The sequence below is a fragment of the Cyprinus carpio genome, chromosome B2, assembly GCF_018340385.1.
Source record: "Cyprinus carpio isolate SPL01 chromosome B2, ASM1834038v1, whole genome shotgun sequence".
Taxonomy (NCBI): domain Eukaryota; kingdom Metazoa; phylum Chordata; class Actinopteri; order Cypriniformes; family Cyprinidae; genus Cyprinus; species Cyprinus carpio.
This window is the reverse complement of record NC_056598.1, coordinates 16,253,618-16,276,450: the sequence shown is the minus strand read 5'-3', so window position 1 is coordinate 16,276,450 and position 22,833 is coordinate 16,253,618. Positions and strand designations below refer to the sequence as shown.

At 37.9% G+C, this 22,833-nt stretch overlaps 1 protein-coding gene across 1 annotated transcript in view; it reads left to right on the top strand.

The window, feature by feature from the left end:
- Positions 1–22,220, top strand: part of LOC109095456 (cadherin-6-like) — a 29,396-nt gene extending 7,176 nt beyond the window's left edge. The window contains exons 2-12 of the mRNA XM_042718346.1: positions 6,264–6,600; positions 8,767–9,061; positions 9,409–9,528; positions 11,757–11,930; positions 12,580–12,767; positions 12,928–13,178; positions 15,006–15,142; positions 15,390–15,520; positions 17,823–17,940; positions 18,180–18,431; positions 19,960–22,220. Coding sequence (XP_042574280.1) covers positions 6,388–6,600; positions 8,767–9,061; positions 9,409–9,528; positions 11,757–11,930; positions 12,580–12,767; positions 12,928–13,178; positions 15,006–15,142; positions 15,390–15,520; positions 17,823–17,940; positions 18,180–18,431; positions 19,960–20,465 — 2,385 coding nt within the window. The 5' untranslated portion in view covers positions 6,264–6,387 and the 3' untranslated portion in view covers positions 20,466–22,220. The remainder of the gene's footprint in view (positions 1–6,263; positions 6,601–8,766; positions 9,062–9,408; positions 9,529–11,756; positions 11,931–12,579; positions 12,768–12,927; positions 13,179–15,005; positions 15,143–15,389; positions 15,521–17,822; positions 17,941–18,179; positions 18,432–19,959) is intronic.
- The last annotated feature ends 613 nt before the right edge of the window (positions 22,221–22,833 follow it).

Sequence of the window (22,833 nt, the reverse complement as noted above, 5' to 3'; positions counted from 1 at the left end):
CAACATGTCACAGTCTGTCTGGAACTCAAGTCTCTTGTGTTTACCAAGGTAAAGGTGCCACACTTACAAGATGTTGTGAGTCTCAGGATGAGTTAATGGCATTGTCAAGTTGTAAAAGGGCCTTCAGGGTAGAACACACAATAAATATCAACTATGATACGAGAAACAGTCTGTTTGACTTTGACAGGCTCTGCAAACTCTATTAGCACAGTGTTTGTGATTTGCGTATTTGTCAGTCGTGGAAGTGACAAGTAAACAAGCACGCACGTAAACGCGCGCACACAAAACAACCAGACGTGGAGACATTTGCATTGCAATGGGAGCTGCATTCCAGGGCTGAATCACAATGCTGAAGGGAGGCTGCTGTCTCGTAGGCTCCCGTGGAGCTCTTTACACAGGCCGTAAAACTGCGGTTCCCACGGCTTCTCCTGTGCCTCATGAGGGGAACCCTAAACAAACACCCCACAATGCTGTTTATGGGATTACAGGGAAACCTTTCCAGCTCCACTGTAAACGCTAGGAACACACTGACACAAAGGTTAACAGGTGTTTTGTGCTATCTATTTGAACAGTCTGCACAAAACGTCAAAGGAAGGGCAAGCTGCAGTCTTTCACGTGACACTCTCTCGAGCAAATGAATGGTGCGCGGCTAAATGGAGATTTGAGGAACATTTGATTTTAGCAGGTTTGGCTAAATTGCTTTAATTCACCACACAGTACGGTCTGCTCCAGGCAATTTGTGTGGCAAAAACACACGCTTTCAGCGTCATTATGGCCGACCAGGAAAAGCAGATTCGAAGTCAGTGGCACAACATTGCTTCCAGATCACATTATGGCCTCTCTCGTTACGTAATTAAGAGGACCCATCTGGTACGGGCAGTGCTCCCTGACACTAATTGTGTTGGTGTGCACATGGCCGTCCCATTGAGCAAAAAAAGACCTCCAACATTTGAATCCATTATCTCCTACTGTTCAGATTAAGGCACACATGTTGCCGGGGAGATTATGGCGGAGGGTCGAGCGACGCTTGTGTCTTGTAGGGTCGAGGCTTGAGGATTAAGTCTGTGGTTTGGTAACCCTATTGGTTAAGTACTTCCAGCAATCTAGTCACATGCCGGGTGTGCTGTGTCTTAATAAGTCACTCCTTTTACATGTAGAGATAATCGGTTTTGACCGATATTCATACTTTTCATACTTTCAAACTTAATCATATAGGAGTTCTTTAACATTGGGTCTATTTAGCAAGTCACTACAACACCCACCTCACTTACCAACAATAGGTAATAACATTATTTGAAGAATTAATCACCCTTTTTCAAATAACAGCCATTCATTCTCAAGTTAGATATGTATAGCTTAAAACTGAGCTAATAATTACTATAAATATAGGGGACAAATTTAAATTCTTAATAATAATAAATATAAATAGTAAAATCTATTATTGTAGCTAAATTAACATGCATTATATTTTTTTTTACGTTATTATTATTACTCATTTAAATTTTGAAAAAAATATAATGACACATTCTATATATATATATATATATATATATATATAAATATATATATATAATAGCAAAATTATATGAATTATATTTTATCATATTATTATTATTATTATTATTATAATGTATATGTTGCTATTGTAGTTTAAGTTCAGTTTTGAATTTGAGTTATTTGATAGTTAATTCTTAACATTAAAATAATCCCTCACTATCGATCATAAAAACAGTATATCAATCGATTGTGTGCTGTTATGTGATACTCCTGTCCTTTTGGTTGTGTCAGCCGCAAAAACAGCACAGTATTTACCTTCTCATCACCGATTTATTCCACATCTTAGCCTTTTTGCTGTCAGGTAAATGTGTTATTGCTTCTAAGCATCAAGTGATGTGTATAAATAGCCTTGGCAAAATGTAGGGTAGGTCAGATATGAGAAAAAATGTATGTCTAAAATGAATAAATCAATCATCGCTTACAGCCGAGCTAGAGTGTTGCAGGATAAGTGATACCTTAACATTCGAAAACCCAGCTGTCTAGACAGCCCTTTTCCCCCCAAACAGACAAATCAATATATATTGATTACCCACTATGCCCTGGGGAATGACATGGATACGCTGGTTGGCAGGCAAGTGCACTGAACGGACCGAAGAGGAACTCGAATCTGTTTAAGTGTGCCACCCTGACTGAATTTGTGTTCACCTGAGCTCGACTTTGCCTCTCATGCACTGTTGCTCAGCGGTAGTAAGAGAACCGCAATCAAACATGGCACATGTCTCCTACCATTTGCTCGAGCGAGATGAGTACTAACTGGAGAGTTTTCTCTTAATTCACTAACAAATAATTTATCCAGAAACAACACAAAAAATAATTACTTAACACAAAAAAAAAAAAAAAAAAAAAAAAAAAAATAAGAGATTTGCACAGCTCAGAAAAATCAAACATTTATGCTATCGCTATCATGAGACACTATATCATGTACCTTGGCTATGCAAACAAGAATGACCTATTTAAGAGCCGTGGCATCTAGTCTTTCTAGTTAATGGGTGGTGGTCCGGTGACTTATTCATTTTAATAGAGAGCCCGGAGACAGTGTGTGGCATTAGTCAGCTCTGTTTCTCTCTGCTCTGCTGGTCTGTGTTCCTGCAGCAAGACTTGTTACCTGTCGCCTCCCTACTCGGCTGCCCATGGCTGACATTCTCCTTCTCTCACTCCTAATTGCCCCTGTGGGACTTATCAGGGCTGCTGTGGCTGTCTGCAGTGTGGCAGAGCTTTCAGCGAGGGCCGCGCTCGAGGCCCCACCTCACTCGCTTTCTCTCTCCCCAGCTTCCAGCAGCCTGACCGACTTCCCGTGTCCTCCACAGGTGTCGCCGGTCTTCCTCGTCCTCCCTCACCTGTCAGCCCCCGCCTTGCTTGCGTTCCCGAAGGGGTTCTGAGGGGACTGTGTCTTTGAAAGAAAAATAAAAACAAAGCCAAAAAAATAGGACATCTGATGTCTCAAGGTCAGACTGCATGGTAAATTGCCTGATCTGAAAATAACAGCAGATAACGTTCAGGCAGACGTAAGTGAGGTGCTATTGAGGTTAATTTGTTTTGTCTGTGTTTTGGATGGCATGCAGACAACTGTGGCCCTGTTTATGGCAGGCACCCGGTGAGTTAATTACTTTATCGTTGCATTAATTAAAACATGAAAAATGTTAACATGCTAGGGTAACACAGTCAGTTGGTTTAAATGTGACGTCTGTAATTTATTCTACAGTTTGTGGGTTGGGTTCTCAGAAACTCTGTGGTCTGTTGTGTTTTCAAAACGTTGGTTGTTTGAGCTTCCACACCAGCCTGACACAGCAACAGAGGCTCAGCCAATGGCGTGATTTTGGCTGGGACTTTTCACCAATCGCTGACAGGGAGAAATTGTTAGGAAAATGTTCATTATTTTTGAAGTTCTGTTTTAGTGATGCCTAGTGACAGCAAAATTACGCACTGCAGCTTTATCTAATTATGAAGTTTGCCAAAATCTGTTTATATTGTAATGAACAAAAAAAATTTGGGGGGTTTGATCATGTTCATTTTAAAATATTAATAATAAAATAATCAGTGGTTAGTAACATAACATACTGACGTTTCCCCCTTTTTCATTTTAAAATACACATAAAAATAAGTCTTATTTTTAACAGTTACTTTCACCATGCTGTGCCATGTAAAGCATGTTGTAAAATGGAAACAAACTAGATAAAGTTGTATTTTTAAATTAAAGTTCGGGAGATTATCACATTTGAATAAAATCAAAGAAATTCCATTGTCAAAACATTTTTTCCATTATTGCCACATACTCATCAAGTGAAGCAAATATTAATTAACTATATGTTATAGACTATTTCTTCTGTGAATCACAATTGAAAATATTTGAAGTAATTTTGGGGTCCAACATTCATTTTCCCCAACAAATGATCTTCCTTCCTTCTGCATTTTACAGAAGAAATGCAGAAGTGGTTAGTAACATAACATACTCACGTTTCCCCCTTTTTCATTTTAAAATACACATAAAAATAAGTCTTATTTTTAACAGTTACTTTCACCATGCTGTGCCATGCAAAGCATGCTGTAAAATGGAAACAAACTAGGTAAAGTTGTATTTTTAAATTAAAGTTTGGGAGATTATCACATTTGAATAAAATCAAGGAAATTCCAGTGTCAAAATTTTTTTTCCATTATTGCCACATACTCATCAAGTGAAGCAAATATTAATTAACTATATGTTGTAGACTATTTCTTCTGTGAATCACAATTGAAAATATTTGAAATAATTTTGGGGTCCAACATTCATTTTCCCCAACAAATGATCTTCCTTCCTTCTGCATTTTACAGAAGAAACACAGTCATGCAGAATGAGGTTAATAGGCATTTGGATTATCACCCTTTAGTGGCACCTTTATGTTATGGTAATGGTGGGTTTGAAGATTTAAGAAAAGCTACAATGGAAGCTAACACTAAATACTATTCAGTTTACTTTTTTAGTTTTTGTTTTGTTTGCTTTATTTTTGAAACAACATAAGTGTGTGTACTGTAAATGATGAAAGATTTTTTTTTTCATTTTCATCTGAATTATCCTTTTAAGGTACTCAATCATGACTTTCACAGTATAAGACTGACATAAAGAGTCTGTAGTTGTTGATCAGCATGTATCAAAATGGCACAACAGTTAGCCTGTAAAATGAAGTGCTGTGTGAAACCATAGTGTCCCACTGAGTTCTCCTAGTTTTGTGCTTATATTTAAGGATAGCAGGGGAATTTTCATCCTTCACTATCCATCTCCCCCTCAGCTGGATGGAATTGTAAATGAACGAGCAGACATTTTGTCCTGGAAACTGTCTGTTCACTCTGACACACCATGTAACAAAACCGCTTTAGATCCAGCTGAGTTCCCCCGGCAGGACTGTGTCAAGGGATTTGCCAGGTCACAGAGCTGAGCAAAATGGCTGCCTGAGTTTGACTAATGTGCTGCAGGAGCCCGATCTCTTTGCCCAGGAGTTTTGGGTGGCTGAAATTCATTAAAGAGCACCATCCATAAACTACAATCGTTGGACATAACAGGGCCCACTTTTCCCATTTCGCTTTCTTGTTTGTACTGAAATACACAGAAAGAATCATGCACACACTTATTTTTATACATACGCAGAGCTCCCATGATAATTTCTAGCTCATTGAATTTGACAGCAAATCAATATCCTGTGCTATCTATTGTTACCTAATTCAATTAGGCCAATTCATAAAGCAGAACATAATGGAGCTAATGGAAAGTGCTATTAGGGGAATAGCGGCACCATTTAAGTCACGCAAGGAACTACGAAAGTCAATTCGGCATTGCAATTGTGCATTTCCATCTGAATCGCTGGCCCTCAGCCGCCGCTCTTCCCGGATAAAGGGCGATGTTGACCTGATGCATTTTTACACCGACGGAGAGAGGTGCGCAAATGTCGCAAGCAATATTGTAAATCAAAAAAACGGAGGTACTTAAACGCGATTCATTGAGAGGCCCGCGTCTCCCCTTTGCCACTTTGCGCAATCACATTTGCAATCTGCTTGATAAAGTGCGAGAGGGAGCGAGGGCAGGCGTTCAGTTGCAGACAAAGCCACAGATTGATGTGGAAACAGGAAACGTGCTGATTGCTGATTATTATGTGGTGGCAGGATGCTTTTGTCTCTCAGACTGTCATTCCAGCAGGTCAGTTCAGAGCCAGCAGGCTATTGTGTCCACGCATGCTGATAAAACCCAGCACACTTTGGTTGTTGGGTTTTTTTGAGGGCCGGCTGAATTCAATAGCGCTGCGAGCGTTTAGATCTTTAAAGTGGGGCATTTAGAGAGCATGCGTATTGATTCATTGATTACAGATTTGTGAGAGCTCGCCCATTGGCCCGCTTTTCAGTATTTTAGTCAGAGGTTAATGGCTAGGTGAAAAAAAGCCTTTCTGCCTTTTATAGTGATGGCTGCAGCACTTTGAATGGCCTCTAGTTTTATACTTCATGAATGTGGGACGCCAATTATATAGATATCAGAGCCTTGGCCACAAAACTTGCAGTGGAATTGGTGTCTTATGGAGAATGTTTCAAAGATATCTTTAATAAGGGGATGGCTGTCGTATGATACAGGAGCTCAAGTTGCCTTTAATTAGGAAGAGAAGCATTGCCAGCAGCCTTGGGATAACACAGTGAGACTTTGCCCAATAACTGATTGTTTTTCAATTCCTTTCTCTCTCTTATTACAGGTACTGTGTGGCTCACTGGCAGCCGGAAGGACTATGAGGGTGGCTGCTGCCTGCACTGCAGAGCTCTGTAACTTCGGCAGATAGGATCATTATCCCCCTGTAAAACACCCTAAGAGCGGAAAAGATGAGGACTTGGATTATACTTCTTCTGTGGGCATGTGCACACCAGAGTGTGAATGCAGTTACCCTTTCAAGAGGGCCAGTTCGAAGGAAAACCAAAGAAACTGAAGGACGGCAAGACAAAGATTTGCTCAGACGTTCAAAGAGAGGATGGATGTGGAGACAGTTTTTTCTTCAAGAGGAGTACACAGGAACAGAGCACCAGTACATTGGCAAGGTATGAGATTGTGTTTCTTTTCCAGGCTATAATGGTGGTGTGAGCAATGCTGGAGTAATGTTGATGGAGTCGATTGCAGAGATTTGGTTTCATCACTTCTGTCTTCTGAGGTTAATATAAAGAGAATGATCAAAACTATGGCTATGCCATATGTAGGGATCTCCAGCATAGCGCCTGCTGGATTTAAGATAAGGAGCAAGGTGAAATCTGACCTCCCTTGTACCTCACACTTTATCTAAACCTCAGAGCTGCTGAGGATCAAAGATTAGAGCAAAATATAACAGCTTGATACTGTTGCTTATAGCAGAAGATCTCAAACTGTGGCCCTCAGTTGGCAAATGACACAACACAGAATTTACAATACTAAAAATATAAGGTCATCAGTTTAAAATGTTAATTCATTAAAATATTCTGTAAAACAAAAATAATAATAATTGATTGTGTAAACAGAACAAGGAGTGGCTCAAGAAGAATCACATTAGTGAAAAAACTGACGCAATATCAAATATGTGAAAAATTTAACCAGTAATAAAAAATTTGACCAATACAGATAAAATCGATCAAAATTTTTATTTTAAGACTAAAATAACTTTACACTATGAAAATTTGGTATTAATAAGAATACATTTAACTGTGTTACTGAATTATTCATTTTATTAGAGATTAGATGATGGCAGGGAAAATGAGCATTTCACAATTAAATATCCAATATCAACATACCAATATAAACAAATAAAAGTAACAATAACCAATATACTACATATATTATGCATCCCTAAATATACACTAAAGTTCAAAATGTTTGTGGTAAGTGACATTTTTATTTTGAAATAAATGAATACTTTTATTCATCAAGGACACATTAAATTGAAAAAAGTGACTTATTAATAAAGACATAATGATATAAAATTTCTATTTCAAATAAACGCTGTTCTTTTGTGTTTTCTATTAATTAAACAGTCATAAACAAATCACATTTTCCACAAAAATATTGTTAATAATAATAATAAAAAAAGATTGAGTACCAAATTAGCACATTAGTATGATCGATCGCTATAGGATTAAAAACATAAAGAAATCTTATTGACACCAAACACAGAAATGCATTACTATACAATACCATTTAATAAACAGATAAAAATTTATACAACAATATTGATATTAATCAGTAAATGCTGTTCTGTATAAGGCCTGTGAAGGAACTGATAAGAGTTTTTACAGGAATATTGATATTAATCAAAATATGACACTGTCTTTAATACACAGTCCTTAAGCTTGCACTCCAGAGAGGAGAATGTATTAGGTGGTACTTGAATGTTCTGATTTGATCAAAGGTGCTACTTGGCCTGAAAAATCTGAGAACCCCTGACTTAGAGACTCGAAGGCTTTGCAAAGGATCACGGACCACTGGATTATTCATGTGGGAGGTTGTAAGCGCAGAATTCACAAAGCTCTCATTGTTGCTATGGACATTATGTGTCTGGATCATGTAGCAGTCAATGTGGAGTAGAAGCAGCTATTTCTAAAATGTTCAGAGGGAAAATCACGAAGAGCAAAAGAGCCATTGTGTTGGAATGGTCTTTTGTATTTTACTACCCAATTTTACTATAACAAAGCGGCTCATTCAAGTGGAAAGAAATGCCAAATCATTCACTCACTCCTCTATCAGATGTCATTGTCAAAGCTAATCACATCACACCTTCAGCTCTGAAGTGTGATGTTCCTATCAATCAATTCCGTCATTTCTTCTAACAATAGTCATTATCAAAAAAAAAAAAAAACAGTTCGACACATCTCTGAAAGACGACAAGCAGAAAAGTTTGATTTACCTTATGAATATCAGACCAAAGTGGTTGCACTAATAGATACCATGTGGCAGCATCACTGTTAGCAACAGACGTGCATTCACCTTGATTGCACATTCAGCATGTTGTACTTTCATCTGATATGCCATCAGAATTCAATTCCGCAAGGACTCATTTTCACATATTTACCATGGAGAACCTGTCTCTTGCTACATAGTATTTCTTCATTGTTTTATTCCTTCAAAATCAACGGATATTGAATACATTTAGAATATTGAATGCAATACATATTCATGAGCCCTATCAACAACAGAATGAGCGGAGGTGCTGATGAAATGCTTGAATTGCTTCCTCTTAACAGCTTCACTCAGATATGGATAGAGGAGACGGCACGGTGATGTATGTTCTCGCAGGAGAAGGTGCGGGAACGATCTTTGTGATAGATTCCAACTCAGGCGATCTGCATGCTACCAGGAGCCTGGACAGAGAAGAGAAGCCTTTCTACACGCTCCGAGCCCAGGTTGTCAACAAGAAGAACGGCCTCCCACTGGAGCCAGAGACAGAGTTTACTGTGAAACTACACGACATCAATGACAATGAGCCCAAGTTTGACAAGGAAGTTTATACAGCGTCCGTACCTGAGAGGTCACACATTGGTAAGATTCGGCAGCTTCAAAAACAAGTTTACTGAACAAACATGAATGATGTAAATATTGTAGAAGTAATACAAAACAATCTATTTCTTTATTAAGTAGTACAAAACAATATATATATATATATATATATATATATATATATATATATATATATATATATATATATATATATATATATATAATATTTTTAAAGAACAATTACGTCCAAAATAATCATTTTATTATTTAATCAATGCCATAACATTGATTAAATAAAGTCAGAACAAGCGTCATGTGAGTGACTGCATAATGACATTTTTTTGGTTTTGTAGGTGAACTCTTCCTTGAACTGATTTCTTGTTTTTCAGGCACCTATGTCACTCAAGTTACCGCCCATGATGCAGATGATGAAATGTTTGGCTACAGTGCAAAGCTGGCCTACAGCATCAGCCAGGGACATCCATACTTCTCAGTAGAGCCAAATACAGGTCAGTCCTGTTGAACTGTTATATCATAGACAGAGATGGTGAGATAAACCGAGAGAGTGTGTGTATCTGTATAATTTGATATGGGGCAAGGGTTGTACTGCAGCTCTGTCGTTCAAGCTTTTTAGCCGAGCAAATTCGCCCAGCGAGTTTAATCATTGCTAATGTGTGCCCTGGAACATTTTCCTCAGAGGTCTTTGTTTAAACAAAAGAGAAATAGAAACACAAAAGCTCCCATGGCAGATTAGTGTCCAGCTTAGCACTGATATGCTTTAGCCCAGATGGGACACGAACGATGATGTCCATGAGCACACGAAATCCTAAGACCGAAAAAAGGGATATTCATTAGAGGTGGGGGTTAATCTGGGAACATTTGTGCCATTCAAAGAAGCAGCAGGGCCTGGGTTCTTCTCTACATGAATTACTGGATTTGCCTTTCGCCTTTTTTTGAGTCTAACCGAGACATCAGGCGTATTCATGTTCAAAGTCAACGTGAATCACTGCTTGAAAGCCGTTTTACTTCTGTAATGTGATGTAACATGAATTTCAATGACAAAAAAATTAGGACGGGACTGAGGGCGTTACAAACCAGAAAGTGAGATTACTAAACAATCCCACAATCCCATAAAAGATATTTAGCTATTGGTTAACATTATCAAGTAGTTGAGTAGTTTTCTTAGAGTTTTTACATCAAGATTCTGACAAGAGTTAAAATAATGTGCAATGATCAAAAACATTCACAATAACAAAATTAATTTATAATTGATTTATTAAAGTAATAATAATAATAATTATTACTATTATTATTATTATTATTATTATTCGTATTAATGATATAAATCATATAAATATACAATTAATATAATAAATAAAACAATAATTATGCATTTTTATGCATAATTAAGGGTTATGATTACATGTTGTCTTAAAATTTAAATTTAAATTATTTTTTATTAGTTATTTGATAATTTATTTAAAATGTTTACATACCTTTACATCATGTACAGCATTTTATGATATTATATCTCTTGTTATCGATAGAAATTAAAGGTGTATTTCACCCAAAAATAATAATTATTAGTTAATTACTCACCCTCATGTTGTTCCAAACCTGTAAGACCTTTGTTCATCTACAGAACACAATTCAATATATTTTCAATGAAATTTGAGAGCTCTCTGACCCACCCATAGACAGCAAGGGTACTACTGCGATCAAGGCACAGAAACGTAGCAAGGACATCGGTAAAATAATCCATGTTACATCAGGGGTTCAACCGTAATTTTACGAAGATACGGGATTAATTTAACTTAATACGGGATTAACTGCTCCGGGTGTGTGTTCACAGTGTGTGTGTGTGTTCACTGCTCTGTGTGTGTGCACTTCGGATGGGTTAAATGCAGAGCACTAATTCTGAGTATGGGTCACCATACTTGGCTGAATGTCACGTCACTTCCACTTCTACTTCACTTCTTTATGTGTGCAAAGAAAATTCACTGAAAATTCAAGAAGACACACCATCCACATGTGTCGGGATACTCTGTCCACAATGGCGGTGCATGACAGCAGACGGGATGAGGAGGAGGAGAATTGTTGAATAAAGTCATTATTTTTGTTTTCTTTGTGCACAAAAGGTATTTCCGTAGCTTTGTAAAATTACGGTTGAACCCCTGATATCACATGGAGTATACTGTATTATTGATGTCTTTGCTATGTTTCTGTGCATTGACCGTGGTAGTACCCTTGCTGTCTATGGGGGGGTCCGAGAGATCTGGAATTTCATCAGAAATATCTTAATTTGTGTTCTGAAGATGAATGAAGGTCTTACGGGTTTGCAACGACATGAGGGTGAATAATTAATGACAGAATTTTCATTTTTTTGGTGAACTATCCCTTTAACTTCACTTCTTTTGCAAAGAATTGCTGGTCCAAATCTGTCAAGCAAGTCCAACACTGTCTTACTCTGAAATTGCTTGCGATCAAATTGGTTTGGCTTGTAAAACACTGGTTTTAATAATCCGAGTTCTTGTTTCCTCAGAACCCGCAGCGATCTCTCAATCAGCAGCTGCTGCCTATAATAATTTCTGCAGCAAAATGTCAGTCTCAGTGCATGTACACAATTAGTTCTGCACTGTTTAAACACAACCAAGACTCAGTGTCGTCCATCTCCTAGAGTATGGAAACTGGGCTGGATCGGATGTTAACCAATTAAAATAAACCATCTTTCCCTCAGGTATAATCCGGACGGCTTTGGGACCTTCCGATATGGACAGGGAGCAGAGGGAGCACTACCAGGTGGTGATCGAAGCCAAGGACATGGCCGGCCAGAGGGGGGGCTTAACAGGCACCACCACAGTAAACATTAGCCTCACCGATGTCAACGATAACCCTCCTCGTTTCACGCAAAGTAAGCATGCATTCAATAAATAGAAAAATATGTATGTAAATGCAGAAATATCACCGATCTGATATTTGCACAAGACATTTGTTCCATAATTCCAAAGATTTCTGATAGGATGCAAATAACAAGAATTATAATACAGAAACAAAGAAGGGGGCACTTTTTTTTATCTTTGTGTGAAGAAAAATTGTTAGTGGCAAAGCTTTAGCAACTGTGTGAGGTCTGTGTGTTAATCCTGATTAAACGAACAGAGTGGGATCAGCTCACTTATTCTTTTGTTTTCTCTCAATATAATCTATTCTTTTAGCCTCCATGCAAATAGAAAATGCTTGGAATTTTTGTCTTGTTAATCAGAGAAATGCACGGTATGAGCACAAAGCGGATTTATAGCAGGCAGCACTATATCAGTCGCGTTCGCCATTTATTACAGTAAAGAGAACACACAAAAAAAACAACTTTAATTGTCTGCAGTGTTAGATAAAGGGATCAGATTTTTGAATGTAAAAGTTCCCCCAAACCCTTATTTTGGCTTCCCCCAAACCATTATTTTCACTATAGTTGATAGTTTAAATTATAGATCTTCTCTCAAGAAAAAGAAGACTCTTGAGAATTCATAGTTCCAAGCACAGCCTGACATTAACATTATGTTCCCCAGGTATATATCAGTTCAGCGTTCCAGAGATCACCAAGGTAGGATCATTAGTTGGCAGGATTAGGGCTGTGGATGCCGACGTCGGCAGAAATGCGGAGATGGACTATACTGTTGTTAACGGAGACGGTCTGGATGTGTTCGACATCAGCACTGACAGGAACACCCAAGAAGGCATACTTAGTCTTAAGAAGGTACAGAGGTTTTTTTCATTTCACTAATGCAAGTTTGAAAAGCATTTTTTTTTTAAATTAATCTGAATGGTTTGTGAATAAAATGCATTTTTTTTTTTTTGGCTGAAAATTTGACCCAGAGTGGGTTGTTTATTCCTGTGAATGTGTTTTTCCATTGCAGCCTCTGGACTATGAAAAGAAGAAATCGTACATGCTTCAGATCCAGGTCCAAAACACACATCCAGACACACAGTTTTTGAGCATGGACGCTAAGGACATAGCAAACATCAGGGTCAGTGTTGAGGATGTGGATGAGCCCCCTCAATTTGAGAAAATCAACTATATTTTGGAGGTGAAAGAGGACGCAGCTGTGGGCACCGTGATAGGATCGGTCAGTGCTGTGGATCCTGACATACTCCGCAGTCCGGTCAAGTAAGGGCTTTGCATCAATATCATCCCACATTGTTTCCATCATCTATATTTACAAGATTGTGGTAAATCTCTTTAAATTCATAATTTCCCAACACACAATAGCTTGGCAGAAAGCTCTTAAACATCTGCCCGATTCTTCCAGTGACCTTTTGATAATCACAAAACCCAGATTAATCTTTCTGGAGCTAAGGCTATATGAGCTTAGATGGACTGCTTCCTCAGAGCGTGCTTATTAAATTCACATTTAATTCGAGAGGTCCTTCAATTGCAGCATCTTTATGAGATAATTGTAATAAACTACAATTATAAGAATAAATGAGGATATTATCACTGTCCAAAGTGCCCTAATGATAAAGCTGATGCAGAAGGCTCAGGAGAACAATAAATGGATGTTTTTCCCTCCGGAGTCCACAGTAAATAAGAACACAGAATGGAAGCGCAATTAAAAAGCCCTCTGCAGCAGAGAACAGGACTTCAGGGCTGGTAATTATCAGGGACATCAGAAGCACGAGCAACACTGTCGCTCTGAACATCAGGAGGCTAATTAGGAAATTGAACAATCCCACTGATTGATTGCATTTGAAAGAGCAATATTGTGATCTGGTGAAAGAAGAACAAATGGGAACTGGGCATGTGTGGGCTCAGGGCAGTGGGATTTCATGCAGTTATAGCTCTGGTGTGCATCAAGCTTTCTCAAGTGTCTCCTGCTCTAAAGGATCGGCCGTGTTAATGTTTGTGAAAACCAGTCTTGGGGAAGCTGTTTTGCCAAGTTACAAGCTAATTTGAATTTTAAGTGTTCAAACTAGTCAACGCACACTTTTGAAAAAGTAGTATCTTTCATGTTTTTTTCTTTCCTTTTACTGTGTAAGAATTAAAAAAAAAATATATATATATAGTAGTTACAAAGCATTTACAAAGAATATTTAAATGATCATAGCTGATCATAACCAGAAAATGTATTGTCATTTTTTTTTATTTATTTTTTTTACCTTTTAACTTTTTCTGGCATTTCCAGGTTTTCTCTGAACTGATTAATTTATGCTAAATGCAACAACATATATATATATTTTTTTTTTTTTAAATGAGGAAGACCTAAACAGTCACTGTGATTTTTGCAAAGGGACTCAAATCAGCGAGTCACTTTGATAGAATCAGTTCATTTACATGAACCATCTGAACAAACTGATTCTTCCAGAATGAATTACTTTCCAGCACTTAACAGGAGAGTGAAAGGGGCAAGTATAGCACTGTGGATTTGATTATTCTTCCCTACAAAGACAAAACAACAGTTACAACAGAACTGGCTAAAAAAGATTTCCATTATTTCTCTGAAATTTTAATGATTTTCACGCTCCATTTTCTCTGAGCAAATGAGCCAAACCTGTTTATCACAGGTCATGTCTTAATTTAAAATGTGTAGAAATTTTGTTTAACCTTGCAACACGACATGTTTTGTCATGCTAAAATGCTAATTAAAAGTCGCTAATTACTGGAAGAGTTACACATTTTGAAAATAACAGAGTAGTTCACTTCCAGAATGAAAATTCTGTCATCATTTTCACCCTCAACCTGTATGAATTTCTTTCATCTGTTAAACACAAAAGAAGATATTTTGAAAAGTTTTAATATCCGAACAGTTGATGAGCGCCATTGTAGGAAAAAAAATACTATAGAAGTCAATGGTGCCCATCAGCTGTTCGGATACTAACCTTTTTCATTTATTTGGAGGGTGTCTAAATGATGACAGAATTTTCATTCTGAAAGTGAACTACTCCTTTAACACTGTTGAAAACATGTTGACAATTGAGCTAAATGGTTTGTATTAAGGTACTCCATTGACCGGCACACAGATGTGGACCGGATTTTTGGTGTCTATGCTGGGAATGGATCTATATTCCTGCAGAGGCCTCTGGATCGAGAAGAATTTGCTTGGCACAACATCTCAGTGATCGCAACCGAGTTCAGTAAGTGACTCCACGCGGCTCACAGCCGCAGTTCATTTGGAATGAATTTAGGCTGATAAGCTCAAGTCATCCAGCATTAAATTTCTCCAATAGGATTTACGCATTTTCATTTGCCATGACAGCTTATATTGACTAAATATATTAGTTTACTTTTTTAAATTAGAAATCCAGTTTCCTCCTGCGACTCCAGTAATGTGAGTTTCTATCATCTCAAGTAGTCAACCATCATCTGCCACATCTTTTTAAGGACACTTAGACAACCCTGAGCAGACCAGCCGAGTGCCTGTGTACATCCGCGTACTGGATGTCAACGATAACCCCCCCATGCTGGCATCCTTCTACGAGACCTTCGTCTGTGAAAACGCCAAAGCCGGTCAGGTAAAGAGCATTTTAGTATATGTTTCCCATTTTATCTGCCACATTGTCAATTTTGATGTAAGATAAGGGGGAATGAGTCCACTTCTCCTGTTCGGCTGGTGGATGGATGTGTCGATTTAAAGCAGGGGCGTCTGTTAAACAGTGTGTGACCTCTACAGAACTCACACCTCCGGAGCGAGATAGAGATCAGTGATGAGTATTTCTCCTTCATGGATTAGACGGCAGAGCCTTTTTCTGTCAGGCTTGATGAGATTATGTGTCATGGTGGATGACAAGGGCTGTCACATATCACAGGCACTTCATAATAACTGTCCACCTCTCCTCCATTTCCTGACTCTTCTTGTATCCCTCGTTGTCTGTCATCACCCACCTCACTGACCCGCCCACCTCAGCTGCTGGCAGAATTGTTCAACCTGGGGTGTGCAAAGGTTTAGTTATTACTGGGTACAAAAAGACCGAAGACTCTATATTAAGAACATGCATCACATAGGGTAAATAAATAGAGGAAAAACAAAACTATTTCCTAAAGACATCCGTAGTATTGGTATAAGTGGTACTCGCCTTCAGTCATAAAAAAAAAGATGCCATTAAATAAATATAAAAATATATTTACTATCTATCTTTATGTTGTTTCTACATCAATTTGAAGATTGAATATGAAATTATTGCAATATAAAAGGGTAGGGTAGGATTAATTGTGATTTGTGAAGTGTAAATCTAACACAATTAAATGAGGTTTATGTTGAAAACAAGAACAAACAATCTAAATAAATAAATAAATAAATAATAGTCATTTACCCACAACCCTACAGAGAATAAGCTATTTGGAAAATGGATGGATGGATGGATGGATGGATGGATGGATGGATGGATGGATACACACGTCGGTGTGTTCAATTGCATTTTTTCTGATAACGGCAAACATAATTTACATTGCTCTGTCATTTTTGATCGTATAGATAAGAATAATACATCATTAAACAATGTGTGTCGCCTATTTAAGTATGTATAGGTAAAAGAGAGTTACAAAACAGCAGACTTACGTGGAAATGCTGTTACTTGCATAATGAAACTAAACAATTAGTAATTATTATGATGATTATTAGTTATATTTAAGCGACGGCAGTGTGAGATAAGGCTGGGATCTTGGTTCTGTTGAGCAGTTATATTCTAACAGACTGCAGTAAACCCCAGAGGAAAGGGAAGCCAGCCAGCAACACAAGAAATCTGGCCAGTACGTAAGCCTGGTAGAGAAAAAACACCAAGCACACAATGGATGATTACATTTTTGTCACAGCGTGTTGCCAGTGCACCCTTGAGAGATGCATTTAAACTAAAATTGCCCTTGGTGACAACTAAAGATAACCATGAGCCAACATCACTGAGCCAACATCTTTCCTCGCTGTAAACATGCTTACAGTGTTTACATGTAAACACTTATAAGGTCTGAAAGATGACATTGTGAATGGGTCATGCAGTACATTTCCAGCTGTGTACCTTAAATAAAAATGAACAAAATATGCAAGTAATAGGGTATGTGCAGACTTATATGCGCTGGTCAAGCTCATGCATTTAAATGGTATTTATCACACAAATTGAGAATTAACCGGAGACCTAACTGGAAGGAAATACAGAGAAAAAGTTAGCTAAAAGGAGTTAGAAGACAAAAAAAAAAAAAAAAAAAAAATTAAAAACGTGGAAATTGAAATTGGAAAAAAAAAAAGATAAATAAATCATGCTAATTAACACAATATCTCTAGAAAGCATTTTTATTAGAAACAAAATATAAACTATTATTTTGTGACGTTAGAAAAAATGTCTGTTTTGGATATATGAAGTTGATATAAACATCAACATTGCATTTTAGTTAAATAAACTAGAAAAAAAAAAGAAAAATGAGAGAGAGAAAATTTTAATGTATAAATATGAATTAACAAATAATAAACCATACTTCCCAAGTAGAATTGCAAAATCTTTTGTAATTTTTTTTTAACTGTTTTTTAAATATGCAAATTAGGCATTACCTAGTTAAATATGCACTAATTTGCATACATTTAAAAAAATGAACATTGGATAAAGACAGAGCAGATTTTAGATATCATCCCATAAAAAAAAAAAAAAAAAAAATTATAAAATCCTGCACGATATATGATCAATCCCACTGTAAAAAGAATGTAGATAAAGTTTGTTGTATGTCAGTACTTCTGAAATTGAGAGTTCTGGCTCAGTGCTGGAATAAAAACCTAATTTTGAGAAAATGGCTTTTAAATACAGTGTATCATCATTTGCTTCTTTGCCACAGAAAATCCAAACGATAAGCGCAGTGGATCCAGATGACCCGGTCGGCGGACATCGCTTCTTGTTCTCTTTAGCACCAGAGAGCTCAGTGCGAGCAAACTTCTCAGTCCGAGATAATGGAGGTGGGTGCCCTCTCACATTGTCTGGCCATCTAACTAGCTCACTGTCTCTCTTCATGACAACACAGACCAATCAAACAGGAGAAATCTTTAAGACACATGGCCTCTCCACGTCTAGCTGTTTAAACTGAGGCAGCTCGTTCTGCAGTACCCATAACTTTAGGTCAGTCTGGGCCCGCTGCGGTCTACAGAGAGGCCAGATCTTTCATTTCTTAATAAACTAAGCACTCAACTCTCTACAGATAACACAGCTGGGATCTTTACACGACGCACCGGATTTGGCCGAATGCACAAGAGCACCCATCTAGTGGCTGTGGTGATCTCAGACGGACACATTCCCATGCAGAGCAGCACGGGCACGCTCACGATTCGGGTTTGTACGTGCGACCGAGACGGCAACATGGAAATGTGCAACGCCGAGGCTCTGAGCAGCACCACGGGGCTCAGCACAGGGGCGCTGGTGGCCATCCTGCTCTGCATCCTCATCCTGCTCTGTAAGTAGCCTTCAGTTCTCTCTTTTGACTTTAACAATCAGATCACTTCTCCTACGTCCATCTGTCTGATGGCTGCTTCCTCCATCTGTCTGTCTGCTGTGAATCCAACTGTTCATCTTTCAAGCCCTTTGTTAGTGGGACTTTTCAGTTCATTTTCCCACCTGTCTTCCTGTCAGTTAGCGCTTTTGTCTGCGCTGCCATTTGATTAATTACAATTCCAGTGGTCTGAAGTATGTACGCCTGATCTGCATGTAAAATAATTTGCAATTATGGGGGGAAAAAAGGAAAATAAAGAAAAACTATTTCTGACATGCTCAGATGGCTGAACTGATAAAACTCACTTGTTGGTTTTTTAATCAGGAAACTGGGTAACAAGGGCTAGATTTCAATTAAACTCAATCTAGTCTTGATTTAATTCAACAAAAAAAAAAAGGAATATCACTTTTCAGTTTTAGACTTGATTTTAATTGAAACACTTGTGTCTTCATACAACTAACATTCTTCTGTAATTGATCGATTTACTGTGGATTTTTTTTTCTTCTGATGATGCATTTGAATTGCTGCAGGAAAGCTTGCTTATTTGAGTTCTAACTGTTAACATCAGCTAGATCTCACCTGTGCACTCTGCGCAGTGGCTCTCTTAACGACCTGACACCTACATTAGGTGTCACCCACAGGGTGAAAGCATGCATCATGTATGAAACTGTTCCAGCTCCACTACAGTGAAAGTTCACTGATAAAAGCAACCAAATGGCACTAAGGGGGGTGGGGGGGTTGTTACTAAAAATGTATTGCGGCCCACTGAAAGTGTGGTTTATTTGCACACACTGTCTGAATCACTTCTTCAAAATGCCAAAAGCATACTTGACTACACCGCACACCTGGAAATATGGCCATTTATAATGCTCTTCTTCATCATTTGATGAATATCTGCTATAATGATCAGCAGCAAATTGCATTGCGTTTACCATCTGCTTTCTGCGGGTGGTTTTAGCTAACGCTATTTAGCAGCATTGAGTTGCTAATATAAATATATTGTATTTTTTTTTTATATATATATATATAGATATATAGATATATATATATCTATATATCTATATAAAGATATAAATAATATTACTATAATAAATTTCTGTAATTGCAAAGCTGAATTTTCTCTGGGTTTTAGTGTCACATGATCATTCAGAAATCATTCCAGTAGCCTATGCTGATTTGCTTCTCAAGAAACATTTTTTATTATCAATGTTGAAAACAGTTGTGCTGCTTAATTTTTTTGTAGAAACTATGATACTTTTTGTCATAATTCATTGATAAATTGAAAGTTCAGAACTGCATTTATTTGAGTATTTTGCAACATTATAAATGTACTGTCACTTTTGATCAATTTATATGTGTCCTTGCTAAATTAAAAATAAAATCTTACTGACCCCAAACCTTTGATACATTTATGAGTATAAATAATATTTGGAAGGGTTTTTCATTCTGGTGCACCACTAATAATTACCTTTTTCCATCTCTCATTCTGTAGTGATTGTGGTGCTTTTTGCTGCCCTGAAACGTCAGAAGAAGAAAGAGCCCCTGATCATCTCCAAGGAGGACGTGAGGGACAATGTGGTCAGCTACAATGACGAGGGCGGCGGCGAGGAGGACACGCAGGCCTTTGACATCGGAGCGCTTCGGCATCCGGAAGTAATGGAGGAGAGCAAATTGCGGCGGGACATCCTACCCCCCGAGTCACTCTACCCTCCACCGCCACTTCGCAGAACCATGGTGCCGTCCCGAGGGAATGCAGACGTGCGGGACTTTATCAACCAGCGCGTGCAAGAAAACGATGGGAACCCCACGGCTCCCCCTTACGACTCGCTGGCCACATACGCTTATGAAGGTAATGGATCGGTGGCCGAGTCGCTCAGCTCACTGGGGTCCGTGTCCTCGGAAGGGGAGCAGGACTATAACTACCTCAGCGAGTGGGGACCACGCTTTAGGAAGCTAGCAGACATGTATGGCGGCGAGGACAGTGACTGGGACTCCTAACGGACAGACTGTGGAGCCAGACTCATTTGCTGATCTGCCACTACATGAAGACTGGAGTGGCAGAATGAGGCAGTCTAATTTCTTTTACAAAGTGCCCTTTTATCCTTCTCTTTGTCCTACAATCAGGCAGCCGGTTTCTCTGTCCTGATTGATTGATGAACTTCACGCTCTGGCGAAGAGGACGTATCCGTACGCCAAATTCTCATCAGAAAGATCATCTGTGGTGACATCTTCCTGCATAATCCCAAATTGTTCTGGAGATGTCTGCAGTTTTTCACATCCATAACCATCGCTGAAAATGTTCCTTTGAAAAGCTGAACATCTAATGCAGAAGCGCTCTTCAAATCCTGCTACAACGATCAGTTTATCAGTTGACTGTGAGCCTGTGAAACACTTGAAGTGACACTCGAGCAGGTCATTGACTAAAAAAAGGCCAAGGCCGAGGACTTTATGAAAGTAATGAAACCACCGCCAAACTCGAGCCTTTGAATTCACCATCAGACCTCAACGTGTAGCGGGCAGCTCAGAATCAAACCGTTCTACATCATAGGAGTTGTCTAATAACTGCGAGGAATTTTCAAATCCTTACTATTAACCATTTGCATAATTTTACTAATCTACTTACGCACTCAAGAAAAGATGTGTTGTCCTGTAACCCAGTGTAATCAAGACGGATTGTATGAAGCCCATCTAGAAAATGGGTCAGAAGATGTTTTACGGTTGGCACTGATTTTCATCATCCACATGAAAACAAAAAAAAAAGCCAGAAGCTTACAATTATCTGCTATGTCATTGGACCTAAATGTGTTTTGCTTCCTTTAGCAGTCTGACAAACGTTTGGTTGAACTCAGAACTGCTTAGTATGACTTTCAGACTTTCACACGGTCCCTTAATGACGTGCTGCAAAATTTACGTTCCATACTATTACCTTTAATCACTGTATTCGTATGTGTTTTTTTTTCCTCTCTGTCTATTCATTCAGATGAGACCTTGACATGAACCGCAATAGAGTCAAACCATCCGAAAGAGAATGAAACGTTAATATCCATACATAGAATTACAGCTTCGTGGACCAAGAGATCGAAACCAAAATTGTTAATTAATCACAGTTTGAAGCTGCAATTCTCACCTTTCCTTTGACAACCTTCTGCTTTTAATAGCGAGCATCAAATAACCAGGGAAGTAATAAAGCTCAACTGATTTATTTCTCGGCTGAATGTTAACTACAAACGTGTTGTATTGAGGTGCAAGTCAAATCTTAAAGTAAATCACTCCGCAATGATTGCGCCCTCTCTTCAAACTACAAAATGAGCCTGAGATTGCCTTCACCTCTTCAGTTAGGAGGGGGTGAGTCAGCTCTGACCGGCACTCCAGCAGGTAAATATTTGTGTTTTAGAAGCAGAATTTCCATTCTTTGTCATTGATATGCTGTAAAAAGAAAACAAAGAAAAAATGAAGAAAAAGATGGTAACTCATGCTGTAAAAACTTGGTTTAATGAACAGTGCTTTGTACCAGTGTCTTGGGAGAGTAGATTATGTCCATGTACTACTTTGCTTTATATCTTGTGAAATTTTGTACCAAATATTTATATACCACAATGATGACTAAATATTCTTGAATTATGTACATTCGGTATTATTGTTTCTGTGTTTTCAAAGTGTTAAACTGTAAATGTGAGCTGGTTGCAGTTCATTTGATGACGTGCAAATTGGAATGAAACTTTCATTAAAATAAATGTTCTCTTTTACAGAAAACCTGAGCAATTCTTTGCACGCTCAGAAACACTTATAAATGCATAATGTTAAGCTTTTGACTTATCAGAAGCAATTTGTGTTTATTTATTTATTTTGCAAATGACTGTTGGGCTGTTGCCCATTTTGTGAGCAAAGATAAGTTCAATCATAGAACCTTAAATAAATGTATTTAATATTTATTTAAATGCAATCATATTTTATAAAACCAGTCTTAAGTCACTGGGGTATATTTGTAGCAATAGCCAAAATACATTGTATGGGTCAAAAATATAGATTTTTCTTTTAAGCCAAAAATCATTAGGATATTAACTAAAGAGCATGCTCCATGAAGATATTTTGAAAATTTCCTACTGTAAATATATTAAAACTTCAGTTTTGATTAGTAATATGCATTGCTTTAAAGGCGATTTTCTCAATATTTAGATTTTTTTGCACCCTCAGATTGCAGATTTTCAAATAGTTGTATCTCGGACAAATATTGTCTTATCATAACAAACTGTACATATATAAATATAAGCTGTTATCGTTACTCCTGAACATTTATCTTTGTATTTTATTTTATTTTATCACAAATATATTTCCTACATATATAGTTTATAGTATATAGACATAC